Below are 20,246 nucleotides of genomic sequence, written 5' to 3'. Positions count from 1 at the left end.
GAGACTGGTAAACTGGGAGATGCGGCCCGCAGGCGCAGGGGGGGGGGGGAAGCGGAGAGCGAATCGCGGCATAGAGGAAATTCGGCGGTTCGCAAACCCCTGCGGACCACTGCTATAAGAAACAGCCGGACTGCTGAGCGGCTCTCCTCTCTCGTTCTTTTCCCCTCCCTTTTCTCTTTGCTGTGTTCCCTGCGCGAGCGCGGTCCGCACTCGTCTCCGAACCCAATGCTCACGCTCCGCTCTGCGCCGCGCGCCGGTGCCTCTCCTCTCTCGTGTACCCTTTGCCCCTTCATCATTGCACCCAGGTTCTCTTTCCTCACCGTACGCAGATCATCCAGGTTCGGTAGCCGGTGCGGACCACGCGTCACAGGATTTTCTCTCTCCGCCGCGCCACATGCCGATGTCGGAAGCCAAGCGCCCGATACTTATTTGCGATCTACTATTCACAATTCTGTATTGCTTCCCACATTCTTAGCCATAATTTATTAATTGTTTCAAAATATTTTAGGGTGTTCGGCGAACACTGCGAACCTATGGACGCCACGCCACTGATTCTTGGGTAAAAAATCAAATTTATCGCACCATGTTTACACCCCTAAAAAAATGCGTAAAAATCGTAAATTTCCAATTTTTTCCAGATTTTGGCGATTTTAAAAAAAATGAGAACATATACATTTTTTGTTTTTGCCTTAAAATGTAGGTAATACACCCAGTTGTTCCCCAAAAAAATTTCAAGCCTTCACGCATGGTGGCTCCCACCGAAAAAACGTTTTTTTGGCGCCAAAACGGTCAAAATGGCTATTTTGGCAACGGTGTACTCGCACGCTATCAAGATAAAAACAATAAAATCACTAATTTTGGCTCCAATGTTTCAAGCAGCATGCCCTAGTATCGTCAGAAAAGGTTTCAAGTCAATTGAGTCCTTGCGCCCATCGTAAAGTACCGGTTTTTGGCGCCAAAATGGTCAACATTGCTATTTCAGAAGAGGTTACTCGCGTAGGGTAACCCTTATTTTTGACTTTACGGAAATTTGAGTGCGGAACCCTGCAAATGGTTCCATTTGATGGGAAAATATCAGGGAAAAAATGAAAATGGGGAAAAAATATTTTAAAGCGCGCCTCAAAGAGCCTGAAGTAGCGAGCAGTGTGCGAGCGTGGCGCGTGAACACGCGTTTTTGCGTCATTTCGCGAATTTTTCCCCTCCCTTTTAAATGATGCTACGGCTTTGAAATTTTTGGAGGTAACACACTTTTTAAAGTACTTTACGAGAGAAATAATGAAATTTATCTCGCCTATTTTAAAATGCCCTTTTTTCCCCTTCAAAGAGGCCACATCGTGCGATTTCGTCGATGATTGTTCGTAACATTCTTCCGGCACGGTTTACCTGAAGGAGTTTAAATTTTTTGAAAAGTCAAAAGCAAAATTTCCTCAGATACTGGAAGTAGAGTGACTACCAAAAAGAAAACAATTTTGTTCAGCTGCTGGAAAACTAGTCGATTTAAAGGTATTTCGGGGCTAACATCCAAATTAACGGTATAAAGGGAAAATCAGCAAAATCGCACGATACGGCCTCTTTGAAGGGGAAAAAAGGGCATTTTAAAATAGGCGAGATAAATTTCATTATTTCTCTCGTAAAGTACTCTAAAAAGTGTGTTACCTCCAAAAATTTCAAAGCCGTAGCATCATTTAAAAGGGAGGGGAAAAATTCGCGAAATGACGCAAAAACGCGTGTTCACGCGCCACGCTCGCACACTGCTCGCTACTTCAGGCTCTTTGAGGCGCGCTTTAAAATATTTTTTCCCCATTTTCATTTTTTCCCTGATATTTTCCCATCAAATGGAACCATTTGCAGGGTTCCGCACTCAAATTTCCGTAAAGTCAAAAATAAGAGTTACCCTACGCGAGTAACCTCTTCTGAAATAGCAATGTTGACCATTTTGGCGCCAAAAACCGGTACTTTACGATGGGCGCAAGGACTCAATTGACTTGAAACCTTTTCTGACGATACTAGGGCATGCTGCTTGAAACATTGGAGCCAAAATTAGTGATTTTATTGTTTTTATCTTGATAGCGTGCGAGTACATCGTTGCCAAAATAGCCATTTTGACCGTTTTGGCGCCAAAAAAACATTTTTTCGGTGGGAGCCACCATGCGTGAAGGCTTGAAATTTTTTTGGGGAACAACTGGGTATATTACCTACATTTTAAGGCAAAAACAAAAAATGTATATGTTCTCATTTTTTTTAAAATCGCCAAAATCTGGAAAAAATTGGAAATTTACGATTTTTACGCATTTTTTTAGGGGTGTAAACATGGTGCGATAAATTTGATTTTTTACCCAAGAATCTGATTGGTCTAATGTGCATTTGGTGAAATTTTGGTGAACTGTCATCGAAAAACGCGCGAGATACGAAATAAAACGTAAAAATACCCCGAAATGTGGGTTTTTCGGGGCTGGAGGGGGGGTGGTTGGGGTCAGGAGGTAAACATTGCCCAAAACCATGTTTTTAGGACCTCTAAAAGGGTTTGGACCATTAAATTCAAAATCCGTGAGGAGGGGCATTTTGGTGCCCTTACCCAGGGATACCCTTTTGGGATGCTTTTTCACGCATCTCATTGCAACAGAGCCGCGAAAAGCTAATAAACCGAGAAGGAACCGCACGGAACCGCTACTTTTCAAAATGGCGGCCAATAGCGGGGGTAAAATGGCCGACTGAACTTGAATGTAAATTATTTCTCATTCTACACACCCTTAAGTATATTCCTGCCAAATTTCATGTTAACGGGTCAGTTAGAACGCCTGAAAAATGAGATAGTAATGTAAATCAACGTATGGCGGCCATATTGGAAAATGGCGGCCAAAATACGAGGACACATGATAGATACCGCTTGTGTCCCGATGGATTTTGGTTCTACGTACCTCGAACTACATTTTCACCAAGTTTCATGCTGGTAGCCTAATTTGAAATATTTTTACCCTAAGGGACCGCACTATCTTGCTTAACAACAGTGCGATAAAATCGCATAAAACAGTTTGAAATAAACGTGATTTTTTTTTTAAAACAAATTATAAGAGTGGCACCTGAAATTTTTTTTTTTTCGAAGAATGCTTTGGCGCACTTTAGTTTGATACCTGGGCGCAACTTTTCCCGCTTCACAATTTTGAAATGCGAAAGTCGATGTTTTTTGACTCACCCTAGGGGCATCCCTTCGGAGGCCTTGGGGTAGGCAAAGTGCGGTTTTTTGGACAGAGAATTCCCGTACAAAACTCGTAGCATACGTTCTGAGGGATTTTGAGTACGTAGGTCCGTTCTTTCAGAAACATTCCCTCAGCCCCCCTTCCCCCGGGGTAGCCCCCTTAATTATGAGGGTGCAATACCTTTTTGAACGGTAAACAAAATCAAATAATGAGCATGATCAGATGATCGTACATCAGATTTAAAAATCAAACTGTCTGTGAGCATTCTTACACGTATATTGAAAGAAGACCCTTATTTACAAGAATATTTTAGAAGACCCTCATTTGCTTCATGGTTTTAAATTGCCTCAGCACCCAATGGCTGCGATTAGCTCTGCTAAAAATGAGTTTATTGCTAGTATTAGTCTCCTTATAATTAGAAGTATTTCTTTCAAACGGACCTAAGCACCATAGGGGGAGGAAGGGAGAGAGGGGCTTGAATTGGCGGGTGTTGCGAAACGCGATGCTCGTTCCGTCCTATACTCGCAAATGCTTTTCCATGGCGCTTAGTTCCGTTTGACAGGACGCGCTATCCGGGATTCTAAAATCCTCAAAAGGAACTCAATTTGGCGCTCAGTTCCGTTTAATGGTAATACGTCCAATTTATATGTACTTTATTGTATACTGGAAGGATATAAAGTCATTTAAGAGCATACTGTGGTTGACAGAATATCACATTGTGGTGGCATAAAACCATTATTAGACAATACACTCAATAGTGTGGTTAGGTAATAATAGGGGCAAAATAGGATTTAGAGCGTGTACCTCACGGGTAGAACTGGTCCTTACTTGAACTAACCTTACTTAAGGTAATCTAACCTAGGGAGACCGTATTATCTTACTTCGAACCTTACTAGAATCTAGGGAGCAGACCCTGCTCCGTACTGAACCTCAGGGTGTCCCATTTTGGACGGTGAAAAAAAAAATTGCGAAATCCAATCGAGATACTTGCCAAGAAGTTTCCTTCTGGTTAGAAAAAAATCGCAAAAATATCTCAGGGTCGCAGCTAAAGGTTAAGTGGTCCTGCAAGGCACTTAAGTGGTTTTACCGATTTCTCGTCTTGGTGATCTTAGCAAGTCGGCAGATTTTTTTTTTGGAAAATGCAATCGAGATAGAAAGTCGCAAATGCGGATAATGAGACTTCTAATATTATATTATAAGAGAAAAATAACAGTTTGGACCCATAAGGCTCAGAAATGTCTCGTTCTCAGCCCTCATAATGAAAAAATCAGCGATTTTAGTATTTTGTAGTCAAACCACTACTTCACCGTCGCTTGACTTAAATGTCGCGGCATTTGACGCGCTGTTTCATAAGGATCCCATCGGACGAGCAAAAAGTCCTTCAAATATGGTTATTAGGGGTGTAAAAGGGTCACTTGGGCCAATTTTTGTCGATAACAAAATTTGCGCTTTTTGTTTAATTTTTTTTATTTTTTTTCTTTTCTTTTTTTTATTTTTTTTCTGTTTTTCATCATTATTTTAAATGGTTGAGAAGAAGCAACTCATCTTACGCCAGAATTGAACTCCTGTGGTAGTATAAATGTACGTAGGTGGTCAAATCCTTCCTCTAACAGAGTTTTTGGATTCAAAGCCTCCCAAAAAAGTCGATTTGCCATATTTTATCGCCTAAAAACACAAAAAACGAGTATCTATTTCAGTATTCAGAGGCTGTTCCTCACCGAGCTCATTCAGGAAAGTTCAGCGAACTTTGAATATTCATATGTTATGGCCACATTACTAGTGATTATGTATATGTTAGTGTATTTTCCGAAAAAAATACACTATTGCATTCTCCCATGATGTCGGACCCAGACCCGAGACCTTGTGAAGAGCACCGATCACGGGTCGTAGATCACGAAAATATATGCCATTCAAATTCATGTGTATATATATATATGTATGTATGTATATCTGTATGTATGTATATATGTATGTATGTATTTCCGCCTTTTTAAGATTTTTCGATTTTTGAGTAGTTATATCTTTCTTACGTTGAAAGATATTTTGACCAATTTTTTTGCATTTAGTAGAGACTCATTAGAACTACTATTCTGCGAAAAAAAATTGAAATTTGAGGCGATAGATTTTGAGGGGTGGGGCTCGAAAGTGGGGGGAGGTTAAATCTTGTTCACTCGATAACTCGAGCGAAAATAAATATTTTGAGCTGAAATTTTTATGGGTGGTAGTTCTCCTCTAGGACTGGTTTGGTATTGAATTTGAGCTAAATCGGCTGAGCCGTTTAAAAATGGCGAGCTTTGAAAGTTTTAGGCGGGAGGTGCGCGGCATGAGGGGAGCCGGCCGGAGCAGGGCCGCACAGTGGGTCGGGGGAGAAAGTTTTTGGACAAGCTGATCGTCGCACAGTGGGTCAGGGATAAGAAGTTTTTGGACAAAATTTTCGTCGCACAATGGGTCAGGGGGAGGAAGTTTTTGGACAAAATTTTCGTCGCACAGTGGGTCAGGGGGAGGAAGTTTTTGGACAAAATTTTCGTCGTACAGTGGGTCAGGGGGAAGAAGTTTTTGAAGAAGCTTTTCGTCGCTCAGTGGTTCAGGAGAAGGAAGATTTTGGACAAACTGCGCGTCGCACAGTGGGTTAGATGAAGAAAGTTTTTGGAAGAAAACTATCGATCACACAATGACTTACTGACGTACGATTTTATGACTACAAAAATCCCACTTCGGGAAATACACTTCCTTCCCGCGGTGGATGCGCGGGACACTTAATAAGAGGAAAAACTAGATGTGCAGACGACACTGAGAAGACGCCGCGCGCGTCCTGGGGGGGCTTGGGGGGGCGAAGCACCCCCAAAAACCGGCGCGGAGCGAAGCGGAGCGCCGGTTTTTTCATCTATAAAGCCTCCCACTGCGGCGCAACGTGGCCTCATGTCTTCCATAAAAGTCGATAAAAATCCAAGTTTCCTTGGATTTGAGCAATTTTCTCGGATAATGCACACTTCAAAATCGCGGGTTCTCAGTGCTGGGGGACCACTTAACCTGTAGCTACGACCCTGAGATGTTTTTTGTAACCAGAAGGAAATTTTTCGGCAAGTATCTCGATTGGATTTCGCTAATTTCTTTTTCACCATCCAAAATGGGACACCCTATTGAACCTTTTCTGCCCTCAAAAAAACCTTAATTAAAATCTCACATATCGTGCATAACTGCCGTTGGTCCTCTTCTGGAAACAAAGCACTTACAGAGCTTCAAGATGTTAGATTGCAAATGCTGCTCCAGGCAACTACCGCAATCTACTTAAGTATAAATTTGATAGTATCTGCGGGCCTGTACAGGATGAAAACCTAACAAGAGGGAATACAGAATCAAACGCAGCTTTAAATAGTTACTCAGCATATATTTTCTTCCAGTAAAAATTTAAAGGCTCAATCTTAACGAAAATGGTATTTGCACATATTTGCAAACAATTTAGCTATTTATACATACTTACAAAGTTGAGTTGTAATGAAAACCTAAAGAGATGGCAAAATCAAAGAGGAGTTTGGGAAGATAAATAGTGATTTAAAGAGGACACAGAGAGGAAATTAAGCGTGTCTTGTAAAACCTCATAAGTTATGAAAGGCTTGAGATCTTTAAGAAAGGGACGATCGCCGCCAATAGACAAATAAGTAAACAACCCTGCAGTATTTTTAAGAAACTTCGATTGTCATACGTCTCCTACTTCTTTCCCTGGAAAAGGTTCTCATACTTAAAATGAGAGGTCATAACATTATTGCAATCAATACAGGGGTAGCATTTTCATGTGTAAATTTTTGTTCTCAGTCAAAAGAAAACCAGGCTTATATGCGAGCAACTCATACAGGGTTATCCAAAAGTCACCTACTACCCCTCTAACTTTTTTTCTAATTGACATAGAAATTTGAAACTTCGGGGAGTTCCTAGGTGTAAAGTAGCAACTTTTTGGTTCTTCCTCTTGAGGGCAGGGGCAACTTTTCTTTTTCAACTACAACCCACCTCACTTTATGACATCTTGTTTGAAAGATAATAATGAAAACAAAAAAATGGTGCAAACTGCAGGTCAAAATGTTGAGTTTTCACAAAATGACGGAAATATGAAATCTCCGTCTGTGTGGACTGCTTAGGATGGAACGCGGTATTTCAGGGTATTTTGTGTCCCAAAACACCGTTTGGTTCTGAATTTCATCCCAATCCGTCAATACAAACGGAGATGCCCCGTTAAATTGAACTACGGCATTATTTTGTGAAAAATCAACATTTAGACCTGCGGTTTGCGCCATGAATTTGTTTTCTTTAATATCTTTCGAATGAGGCGTCACTAAGGTGGGGTTGCCATTTGAAAAAAAAAGTTGCCCCCCCACTCCCTATAGAGGGAGCCGCTCCCAAAAATTTTTGGGGGACCAAAAAGTTGCTACTTCAGACCTAAGGACATCCCCACAGTTTCAAATTTCTAAGTCAATTAGGAAAAAAGTTACAGGAGTGGTAGGCGACTTTTGAATAATCCTGTTAAAGTTGCCACTTAACTTGCTATTAAGCAATGTAACACATACAGGGTGATCCAGCCCACCCGTCCACTATCTTTTTCTCGAAAACGGCGGATAATTGAGCCAAATTTTTTGGGGGGGGTCGTGGCCCCCAAAATTTTGGAGCAACAGGGGTCATATAACACATCAATAAAAAGGTATTGATCTCTCCTCTCAGGAGATTTTTAGATTTTGAAATTTGGATAATTTGGCCGCTTACAGCATCGAATTGAAAATTGCCCCCAAAATGACCGTAACTCCAAAAAATCGGAGGTTTAGGGAAAAAGTGGAAAAAACAAAATGTTCTTATTTTTTGCTGTAGATTACGAATCCGAAGTCAAAACATACCCTTCCTATTTGAAAATCGCGAGAAACGGGGGGGCTCCCCCCCAACCCCCCCCCCCCCAAGGGACCATTTTGGGGGGCTGAAAATATTTTCATTCGATTCTTTGGGGTCGATTTACCCATGAAAAATTTGGTCCCGAAGCTCAATTCTCCGCTGTTATCGAGAAAAAGATGGTGGACAGGTGGTCTAGATCACACTGTACATAAAAGCGAGGGGTTAAATTTTTTTTCCACACACTTGCAATGAAAAACGCAAGAATAGAGTTACTAGTTTTATGGACATTGAAATTAGGAATTTTCAATTGAATAATCGATAAATGTGGACAGATTTCAGAAGAACACTAAAAACCATGTAAAAAAGTCATAAAAAGTGCAGTTAGCTTAGTTAGCAGCTTTTTTAGGATTTTTCACACAAAGAACTTTTAAGAACACTGTCTTGTAGACGGTAGGGTTGAAAAATGTGAATGCAAGAGGAAATGTTCCTTTTCTCGAGACCCTTAAAATTATAACTTTTTTTGGAGGGATCAAAGTTGTATGCACGCTACTTACAGTGCCACGGAGTTCTTGAGGTTTTTGTTTACACGTCAAGTAAATAGTCCTAATTTTTTTTTTATATTAAGCTATAGAGACTCAGTGATATTGTGCAAAAAATTATAAAATAAGAAATGATGAATAAGTCAAAAAGCTCACTGTTAAGACCCAAGACCTGAAAATGTTTGTCATACTTCTGATTGATTCCAGAAACCTCAAGCTCCTTTCTTCATAAATTGGATTGTGCAAAAAAGTAAATTCAACCAATTTAATAGATAGAAGATCTTTTAACATGTAGTTTCATAAATAAATGAAGATGCATCTTTTTCTTTGTCTTATGTACAGCTTCTGAGACATCCAGCCTACTCTTTTGCTGATTGAAAACTTGAAATCTCGTACCAAGAGCAACAACATATGAATCAAGAGGTGCATCTATGAAGGGATTCAAAAAAAGACAAGCTAACTTAGATTGAATGAAAATAAATAATAATTGAAAAAAAAAACCAAACTCCTTTGGTGTGTTCTGTACAACCACAAAAAACGTCCCCGTTATCGAAAGCGAATGGCGTTGTAGCAATGGTTACTATTTAACCTGAGAGCTCACATAAATCACTCATCCAAGGAGTTCAAAATCATCATCCGAGTCATCTGTATTACTGGAATATTCAAAATCTGAAAAGTCAAAAAATTCATGTGGTAGTTGTGGTACATTAAACAAAGCATTTCGATTGCCAAGAATGAAAATACTGCTGGATTTAGGCCCAATCGATTCTGTAAATGAAAAGGTGTTTTTAGCCGAAAGTCCCCATAAATCCTCTTGGGGAATGCCGCACAGTGGTCCGATGAAGTCGTTGTACTCTCATTATGTCCTAAAAAACTCCCATTTTTTTCATGGTTTGGTATCAAGCCAGGCTCAGATATAGCAAAAAGAAAAAACTGTAGAGACTAATGCCATTCCTAGCGATTCAGCTGAGGCGGTCTTTATTGTACCATTGTTTGCACCAACTGCCATCTATTCTGTAGAAATACTCGAGATATTGATGCATTGATTGAGGAGGGTGGAGAAGAAGGCGATGTCGACGACCCTGCCATCCTTCACATTTCTACAAACTATGAATAAGATGACTTTTATGCCGGAAGGCACTGATTTTGATAGCCAGAGAGACAACTGCATTGCTGACACATCTCCCGTGGCTGAAAACTTATCAATGAATTTTGAAGAAAAATCACTTGGGCAATCAACAATAGGCAGGATCGAAATTTATTTTAATGAAAACGATGAAAGAACGATTCGGATTCACCCACCATAATTACATAGGAATCCGTCTTACTTCACAGAAATTCAGCGAATAGACGGAATTTTAAGCAGTATGTATATTTAATATTTGTGAAATATTCGAGTGTTCAATATTAACGGATATTTTCCATTTTTACTATAATTTTTCTTGAGAAATTGCAGTATTTGCCTCTAGGGAGTAAGATAAAGAACAAAGATAGCAGACAGAAGAAGTCAGCAGCGCATCAAGGTCTTGAAGTTATTATAGTTAATCGTAAGGTGTGCTAAATTTACTCCCTTTCTTTTTTCCCCGTTCTTCTCTTGAGTTTCATGTTTCTTCAATTCCCAATTCTCTTACTTATCCTGACCTTCAATCAGAACCTACACTTAAGGTTACTTTCATTTCATGGCGCAGAATTTTGCTGCACTGTGGTCGAAATCTTCACTTCTAGAGCTTAAGTTAAGAGAAAAGACACCAGGAAGTTGTTTACATTCTCTCTGATAACACTGTATGAAATTGCAGTAAATTTCAGGCGATAAAAACAGACAACATCGGCTTCTATGGAGTGGGGGGCTATAAATCCCAAAAAGCTCTTAGAGAAAGGTTTTGATTACCTACTTGCATTTTCTGCGAAAGGAGTTTAATCCTGAATTAAGGTAAGTTGCGTTTTAAAGCCATTTTAAATGACGGCGAAAAACTAAAAAATTCAATTTGATATCAACAAACATTGGCCAAAGAGGTTTTCTCATATTCTTAATGAACATACTTGAAGAACTTACTGCTCCTCCGAGAGGACCAGTTTGGAACACAACATCGAAAGTCGAAAATGCTAATTTTCCGCCAAAATCGGCCTTCAGGCCCATGTTCATGCCAGAAATTGACCCAGAAAAATACTGATAATGACTAAATTATGATAAATTTCGTCAAATATAGACCTTCAGTACGCAAAAAATCGTGAGGTTGAGGAATTTGAGGGGGGACCCAAAACGACTCATACCGATATCCTTCCTTTGGCCAGCTTTTGAAGGTTATCCTTTTCTTTTTAGAATTTTAATTCAATTGAATTTTCTTCCTGTTTTGATTTTACACTGAAAAAAAAGGCGTACTATTTTTAAGTAAACGCGTTGTCGCGGATTTTTTGCTAATTTGAAGGCGGATCCGCCATGGAAGAAGACACCGGGTTTCTCAATGTAGGCATTCAGAATTGTCTTGGAACAAGAAAGTCCTATTTAGTTGAATTAAATCAACAGCGTTTTAGAATTAGCGTTAAGTAATCGTGTACTTGAATGAAGGAGCCTGTTTCTTGAAATTAGTAAACGGGGACAACGCCCTCAGAGCACCTCCGTTTCCTTTTTTCAACTACCTTGAAAGAGGGAAACACATTGCGTTGAAAGAATAAATCGTTTTCTAAAACTTAGTAAACGGGGCAAACGCCCTCTGAGATCATCCCTTGCCTCTTTCCAAGTCATTAGCTTGCTTGATCGAATAAAACACGGTGCGTCGAAAGAAGGAATCAGTATGCTTAAAATTAGTAAACGGGCTGAGCGCCTTCTGAGGGGGAAAACCAATTAGCACTACGCTCGTTGCCTTATTTCAAGTAACAACTCGCTTGATGAAAGAAAACCCGTTGCGTCGAAAAAAGAAACCAGGTTCCTTAAAATTAGTAAATGGGGTGGTGACGCCTCCTATGAGGATGATGTTGCCAATTGCTGCCAGATGCAGTTGGCATCTGCTTAAACCAACACTATTTATGACGGGATAAAGGAGACGGAAGTTAAAAAATCAAGATGCCCATTATATTTGTCTACAAAATAATTGTTGTTTAGGGAGAAATTCATTTAATGTGTCCTTTGATAAATCAATCATATGCTCGGCGTCGACAAGAAATTAAATAAATAAAGAAGTAAAGAAGGAGAAGAAGAGGAAAATATTTGCGTTGTTTTAAATAGATTGGCACTGTGCATTTGAAGTTTTAATTTTTATTTTTAAATGAAGGGGGCCTAGGGTGCATCAAAAAATTGAAAGTCTGAAATGTTCCGCTCCCCAGGCGGCAATCGATGACGTTTGGTAAAAAAACATGTTTGCCAAAATTTGGGCCATTTTCAACCATTTTAAATGTTGCCAAAGGTCAATTTTATGATGAAATTATGATATTTTGGTTTAGACCTCGAATTCGTACAAAAAACTCGATTTTACGCTGAAATCGAGCGTTTACGAGAAAAATGCCAAAGAACTTAAGTTGTAGAGGATGAAATTTTACTTCAGAAAGACGTCTTTTTAAACGATAAAAAATCAAATTGAACTAGAAAAACTCAACTCTGTATTTATTTTTTTGGTCCTCAGAATTTCCGAGGTCTTACAAAGAAGCGGTTTAAAAGACTCATTTTTCACAATAATAAGTCAAAAGAGGGTATAAATGAGCTGTTCGCAAGTGTTGAGGATGCAAATGTCATCAGAACTTCCTCAGTTTCAAAAAAAGTTCCAACTATTTTGCACAATCCTCCAAAAAGTGTACGGCTCGAGAAGCAGGATCGTGCTATAATAGTATGGGAGACGTGCGGTTTGACCGGGAAAAATTGCGTGACAAACTTTCCCTATGTAATCGTCATCAGTAAGTCCCCCTGAACAACTTCCTAAAAGTTAAAAATGGCCCGACCCCGGAACACCCCTCAAAGTACCTAAAATTCAAAATGGCGGCCGTAAAAAGGGGTCCGACAAATCGGTATTTTAAAATGTTCATTCTGTGTCATGTGAGGTACCATTTCCTATGTAATTTTGGTTGTAGATTACATAAATGAACTCAACAAGGCCCTCCGATCAAAGGGGGCGCTCCAAATCAAAGATGGCGGCCAAATTTGAAAGGCAGGAGGTTGCATTTTTTTAAATATTCACCGAAGAAAGAAGGCAAGCGCGAGGGGTCTCCATTTCTTTGTAAATTTAGTTGTAAACTTCATTAATGAAGGTATAACCCCCCCGCCCGATCAAGAGGAGCGCCCCAAATCCAAGATTTAGTAGTTTATGATGTGTCCAGTAAGAAGAAATTGATGGAAGAAAACAGGATAAATCATGTGTGCAGGGATTGCTAAAGAGCGGAGAACACGCACGAGAATTGGAAGAGAGTATGTGTTGACACATTTACACATTCACGTGCAAACACGCTTCTGACCTTACATCCCTCTTCGTAGTCCTATGTTTCTTTTAATTTCCTTTATTGACTACATTTTTAACATCAAATTTAGGTCCCTCAGTCAAAAATACATGAATATAGATACACCTCACTTTCCTTGTTCCTTACGTGAATATTTAAAAAAATGCAACCTCCTGTCTTTCAAGTTTGGCCGCCAACTTTGATTTGGAGCGCCCCCTTTGATCGGAGGGCCTTGTTGAGTTTATTTATGTAATCTACAACCAAAATTACATAGGAAATGGTACCTCACATGACACAGAATGAACATTTTAAAATACCGATTTGTCGGACCCCTTTTTACGGCCGCCATTTTGAATTTTAGGTACTTTGAGGGGTGTTCTGGGGTCGGGCCATTTTTAACTTTTAGGAAGTTGTTCAGGAACAACTTCCTAAAAGTTAAAAATGGCCCGACCCCAGAACACCCCTCAAAGTACCTAAAATTCAAAATGGCGGCCGTAAAAAGGGGTCCGACAAATCGGTATTTTAAAATGTTCATTCTGTGTCATGTGAGGTACCATTTCCTATGTAATTTTGGTTGTAGATTACATAAATGAACTCAACAAGGCCCTCCGATCAAAGGGGGTGCTCCAAATCAAAGTTGGCGGCCAAATTTGAAAGGCAGGAGGTTGCATTTTTTTAAATCCCCCAGTAAGTTCTTCATCAGTAAGTCCCCCTGACTTACTGATGACGATTACATAGGGAAAGTTTGTTACGCAATTTTTCCCGGTCAAACCGCACTTTCCCCCTACTATTATAGCACGATCCTGCTTCTCGAGTCGTACACTTTTTGGAGGATTGTGCAAAATAGTTGGAACTTTTTTTGAAACTGAGGAAGTTCTGATGACATTTGCATCCTCAATACTTGCGAACAGTTCATTTATACCCTCTTTTGACTTATTTTCGTGAAAAATGAGTCTTTTAAACCGCTACTTTGTAAGACCTCGGAAATGCTGAGGACCAAAAAAATAAATACAGAGTTGAGTTTTTCTAGTTCAATTTGATTTTTATCGTTTAAAAAGACGTCTTTCTGAAGTAAAATTTCATCCTCTACAACTTAAGTACTTTGGCATTTTTCTCGTAAACGCTCGATTTCAGCGTAAAATCGAGTTTTTTGTACGAATTCGAGGTCTAAACCAAAATATCATAATTTCATCATAAAATTGACCTTTGGCACCATTTAAAATGGTTGAAAATGGCCCAAATTTTGGCAAACATGTTTTTTTACCAAACGTCATCGATTGCCGCCTGGGGAGCGGAACATTTCAGACTTTCAATTTTTTTGACGCACCCTAAGGGGGCCTCATAAAGAGGACTTAGGTACTTAGGTAGATTGAAGCCGGGAGTTTTTTGCATTGCATCAGTTCAGTTTCATCGGACAATGTATTTCTTCACACTAAACAATCGCTTTTTTTTTTTATTTTCTTCCTTACTATTCCTGTCCTGATGAGTGAAAGATTCCTCGCAGATAGAATTAAACAGGGTCAAATACAAGCTATACAATAAAATATTAAAACGTCACGCGTGTGATTATGTAAACTGAGTAAAATATAAAAGTAATGGAAAATTGCTTGCTTATGACAAGGGCCAAGGAAGAAAGTAAAAAATGTGGAGAGAATCATACTTTTCAGTATGTCACCCACCAAGTTGACAGATGAAGATATTCAAATAACTCTGCTGCTACGTAGTGTATACACTGTTCAATTTTGATTTTTTGGGTCCCTTTAATTTATGGACGCGACGATGGCATGGATTGAAAAAAAATAAATATTTTTCTCTATTTTCGAAAGGAATTTGCGAGTGCAAAATTGTTGATATTTAAAACTTTGATTCATTTGTGTCCGGGGAAATTTTGGGTGGAAGGGTCTGTTGGGACCGATCTTTTCCGCCCCCCCCCTCCTTAGTCCTAGTCCTTAGTCTTAGTCTCCTTTCAGATACTCATAAGAGCTCGACATTTTTTACTGTAATTGAAGTATTTGAACCTTTTCACCTTTTTTCCCTGCAAAATAGGTTGGATCCACCACTTCTTCACCACCTTCCTATCAACTTTAGAGAGTGTGACGAAAAGGAAGTGCAGCTATACAATAAAATATTAAAACGTCACGCGTATGATTAAGTAAACTGAGTAAAATATAAAAGTAATCGAAAATTAAACTTTTTTATGAATAAATTGTGACTGTCCACAGAAAAATATGCTTTACTCCAGTAAATCTCAAAGCTTATTTTTCAAATCTTATTTTTTAAAGTGAGGGATTAGAACTATTGATGTCTCTTTTATAGTGCTCACATCCATCCTTTTCTGCCCGATGTAAACTAATTGGAACTATTGAATAGAACTATTAATAATCTAATTGAAATAGAAAAGTCTGATAAATGGTCCAGAATAGGTTTGTCTATTATGGTCGAATTGAATAGGACTATTAATATTTAAAAAAATGTAACAATCTCAGTCATCAAAAATAAAAAATTATTATGTTACAAACATTTTTGAAGAGATTCATTCTTTATTCTTATTTTTTTAAAGTCAGCGATTCTTCAAGAAAAAATGAAGAGGAAAAATTTAAAAAAAGGTGAATTGTAATAAATTCTTTTTAAAAAGATTAAAAATTAATGTAGGATAGGATAGAAAAAAATATAAACATAAAAAAAGTGACGCCAGTAACACGCGTAATTCTTTTTAGTTCCAAATTCATCTTTACGGGTTCAACAAATCTTAAACCATCAGGTCTCACGCATATTCACTTTCACAATAATGATGAGAGCATAAGTCAATGACTTATATAGTGTAAATTCGCCCGATGGAGACATAAGTCCCGATGGCTAAGTAGGCAGGGTGTTAGGTTAGTAAACTGTAGGTCCCAGGTTCAAATCCCGATAGGTAGGCCAAAATTTGCAAGTCGGTACTTGCCATGTCGAGTCTTCAACACTTGCAGATATGCAATTGAAAAATTTTTTTCATCGAAAATTCGATAGATAAACCCATTTTTTGCAATTATTGATTAACTAGCAGGCCCCCCGTGCTCCGCACGGGCAACACTGACTTCTGCTAATACTAAATTCAGTTCATATGTAAAATTTTTATTAATATGAATGAAAATCTACTAATAGAATTTTGATGCTGCTTTACTTTATACAACACATAAGTATACTTATATCTTAGTTCAATACGTTCTTGTAAACTTTGTTTCAAGTTTTTCCATTTGGAGTGAAGATATGCAAATTTCTATCGCTTTGAACTCTGGAGCATGCATCATAAAGTGGACCGTGAGAAAAACATGGTTCTTTCACATTGACCGTATCATTTTTTTTTACAGTTAGAGCATCACTTTTTTTGAAGATTTTATACCTTCTTTTTTTTTTTTTAATGGAAACATTTTTATGTATTTTGGATTAGAGATTGAAAACTGACAACTTTCATTACAAATGAATTGCTTCCAGCGAAAGTCTTAGAAAATAAAATAAGACACCATCAGGAATTGACAGAAAAATGGTGTAAATTTTTGATGACCTTTTTTTACTTGGCACACTTGCTTCAATGAAAAAAGAACTACAGATCTGAAATTGGCTAAGTACATTCTAACAATAAAACGACGATTCATGATGAAGCTAAGAGCTCAAAACACTACTTCATAAATTATTTTTGGTTCATAAAAACAATAAAACATGGTAAAAAAACCAGGAACTTTAAAAAATGCCATGAGACTTATTCATTACTTCAACTGCTGCAAAAATTATAGCAAATCTTGGAGAGGGTTCTTGAGTTGCGGTGTATCATATTTGCACGGTATCAATAAAGATTTTATACCTTGAATTTTCATTTTCCTACGATTTTTTCGTAAAACTGTGGACAAATTTGTTTTTTTCCTTTCAGGCATTTTGTGCCAAAAAAAGAAATGCAGAAAAATTGACACAAATATTTGTAACAGCTTAATGAGGCAGCTTTGCACCGAATAATTTAATAGAATTAAGAAAAATCCAAGAGGAATGAAGTGAACATTTCAGAATACGAAAGAAAGGTTATAAAAAATATAAAAACGGCAACACTAAAAACTGCTGACAAAAAGCGGAAGTGTAGAAATTTTTTTGTTATTTTTTCTTTTACGTTTTCAAACAGACATTTAGTTTTAGGAAAATTAATGCTTTCACTTCCCTCCTTCCCGGCCGTCACAAAAAAATTTTACACCCCCCAAGCTGCCCTACCAAAATAATTAAGAACGAACATATCAGATGCTTAGTAAATGCTGAAAAGCGAGAACTACCCTCAGGGTATCCAACGAAAAAGCAAGCTTGGAATTACAGAGGGGGGGGGGGGAGACGCTATTCAGTCGAAAAAACAAATTTTAAAAATTATTTATCTCAACAGCAATAACATCAGCTGACGCGTCAGACGCAACCATGGAAGCAGAAAAGACGCTATGAAATTGCATAAATAACGTATATACCACTGCTGGTCGTACGCCTATACGCCTTTTAGCTTTTTTTACCAAATATCAAAGAAAATTCAAAAGAGCATATCTCCGGCTCCTGGACTACAAAATTTCGTTTTTTTACCGCTTACCGGTAAACAGACCGCGGACTGCAAACCACACCCACCCTAGGTAAAACGGGCCCGTAAAAGAGTCACGCGTGCAAAAATCGCACCAGGGTCTGACGAAGCGGTCAGAAGTTAAATCGGTACGCGTTTTGAATTTTCGGATTTATTTATGTATAGGATAGGATAATAATACATATGGTATGGGTGCAGTGTGCATACCTGCAGTAACTATTTACTAAATTTAAAACAACAACTGGCTAGAAATAAGTAAACGCGCCTCGGAAAAACCTATTCCGGCCAGACGCTCAGCCGTTTACTAATTTTAAATCAACCGTTAGCCTATAACCAGTAAATGCGCTCGTCAGTCACGCAATCGTTTTCTGATTTTAAGTAAACGGTTGACTTAGATCAAGATCAGAGATACTCCTTTCAAACCGAAGGTGATTACTTAATTTTAGTAAATATTTTCGCGTCTCAGAAGTTACTACTTTTAAGTAAACGAGTTCTCACTCCAAATACACGTGGAGTGCTAGTTTGAGATAACGCGTGTACTTGATTCAATCAAACTCTGTTCTGTTGGAATAAACTTCCATTACTAGTCGATACTTTTTGAGTAAACGGTTACTTGGTCCAAGGTGGCTCCGCCTATAAATAGTAAACTTTTTTTTCAGTGTACACACACCTAGGGCAACTCAGGGAGTTTCCTTCAGGGGAAAAATCCCATACAGTGTGATGTAAGGTTACATTTACTGCGAGGCAAAACTCTAAAAGATGAAACAGACTAACCTCCTACAGCCCGTAAAGCTTCTTCTGCACTGCCATCAGGAGGAACCCAACTTTGAGGTTTTTCATCAAAGAGCTCAAATAAATGTTGTTTTTCAGGGATGATTAGTTTCATCCTTATTTCTTGACAAAGATTGTCAAAATCTTTTTCTTCCTTACAGAAGAAACACTGAAAACAGAATGAAAAGTTGCAAGTTAACATTTCAATTGAAGACATGGTAAGGGTCTGACTGAAAACCAAATAATAAAGAAACACCACGGGGATGAGAAAGGGCATGGAAAATGAAATCCTTCTTCAGAAAGGTACTAAAAATAATTAAAGAATTTTAGAAAAAAAGAAAATTACCAGATTCGTCTACTTTGCATTGGAATTCCACTACAGTGGAGATGGGTACTGGAGGTGGATTTGGAGGAAGGAAGAGCACTTGACAATTGTACGGAATAAGTAATGAAATAATAGGTAGCCTATATTAATCTGTGAGATGATTGATAGAGGATGCATTAAAAATCGGAGCTTGTTGATTTTCCATGCACGACGATCCTCAACACCGAAGTTCGTCGTAAACGAAAAATTTAAGTTGGGACATCAAGAGAACCATCACAAGATGCTAAAAACCACCATTTCGAAATCGGTTGTTGCAGCTCCGCGACAGATTATCAGTAGTATGAAAATAAGGACTTGAGCACAAGATTTTATAGAATCTTATAGAATTTTATAGAATTGTGTAGAAAAATATGAATTTAATTATAAAATTTCAGGTGGGTATTAGACAATGTGGACTGAATATCTAATGCCTTTCATGCTTTCCGACCGTTCTTCTTCGTTCGACTTCGACCGCTTTTCATGATTCGACCATGACGATTTGTCAATTGATTCCTGTTCTTCGAAGTTATCGATCCAACAATAATGGTAACTAAAAGGTGTTGGTGTGAAGAGGCATAGTAGATCAGTGTGATCTCCCCTCTCCGGATCTGCAACTTTAATGGGGTAAATTGTATATTTTTACTTCTTGGACACCGTACTCTCACGAACTCCAAAGATTGAGACCGATACTTTGATTCTAGTCTCGAATCTACCAATTTCATCTGTGTTTGTGGGGTATTGAATGTTCGAGAAATCGTATTTATTTTCAAAAGTCTATATTTTGATGGGCGTTGTTCATCTTTCGCATCAACTGGGAGGAACTGTCCAAGAACTGGGTAGCCGTTGCCAACATTCACAACACTGTTGGTACGGAACAGTACCTTCACATACTTTCCTGCTTTTTACAATGAATAATTCCTATTTATTCTGAGTTCCATTCCCTGGATCTTCTTCAGTACCTAGCGGGAGCCGTTCATATGGAAATCAAAGGACACTTTGTTGATCTTTGCTCAAAAAATACCATACAAATTTTCAAGATTCGTCGACTAGTAAACCGCTGTGTTAATACTTTTAAATTTCCTCAATTGCATGGTTTTAGTATTTTTTTTTTATTTTTTTTTTTCACAAGCTTCAAATAGCCCCCATTGGCTAATCCCACGTTCACCACCAGCCCCAGGTGACCATTGTCTGAGACCATCAAATTCAGGTCACCTGACTGGGAATCAAATCCAGGACCTCTTGGTTATAGAGCCAACGCTACAACCACTACACAGCAGGAGGTCGACAACTATATGTGGACTATATATACTGGACATTTATATCAACTTTTAAGGATTCGCAAGCAGGTTTCTCTGGAGTTTTCTTTATGACGATATCTTTGGCAGATCTTAAATACTCATCTTTACCCAGAATCTCCGGCCGTAGTTCGTTCAGTAAACTGATTTAGTCCTTTTCTGTACCGCAGTTTCAACTTGAATGATCAGCGCTTTCTTCCGACA

At 38.5% G+C, this 20,246-nt stretch overlaps 1 protein-coding gene across 6 annotated transcripts in view; it reads right to left on the bottom strand.

Moving 5' to 3' along the window:
• Positions 1 to 6,564: 6,564 nt before the first annotated feature.
• Atg4a (Autophagy-related 4a) overlaps positions 6,565 to 20,246 on the bottom strand; it is a 70,931-nt gene continuing 57,249 nt past the window's right edge. For all 6 annotated transcript variants that reach the window (XM_072300657.1, XM_019059706.2, XM_019059705.2 and 3 more), the window contains 2 exons: positions 18,387 to 18,552; positions 6,565 to 9,277 (listed from right to left, as the gene is read on the bottom strand). In XM_072300657.1, coding sequence (XP_072156758.1) covers positions 9,219 to 9,277; positions 18,387 to 18,552 — 225 coding nt within the window. In that variant the 3' untranslated portion in view covers positions 6,565 to 9,218. The remainder of the gene's footprint in view (positions 9,278 to 18,386; positions 18,553 to 20,246) is intronic.

The sequence above is a fragment of the Bemisia tabaci genome, chromosome 1 (assembly GCF_918797505.1).
Source record: "Bemisia tabaci chromosome 1, PGI_BMITA_v3".
NCBI classification, from domain to species: Eukaryota; Metazoa; Arthropoda; class Insecta; order Hemiptera; family Aleyrodidae; genus Bemisia; species Bemisia tabaci.
Note: the sequence above shows the minus strand (reverse complement) of the source record. Positions and strands in the feature narration are given on the sequence as shown.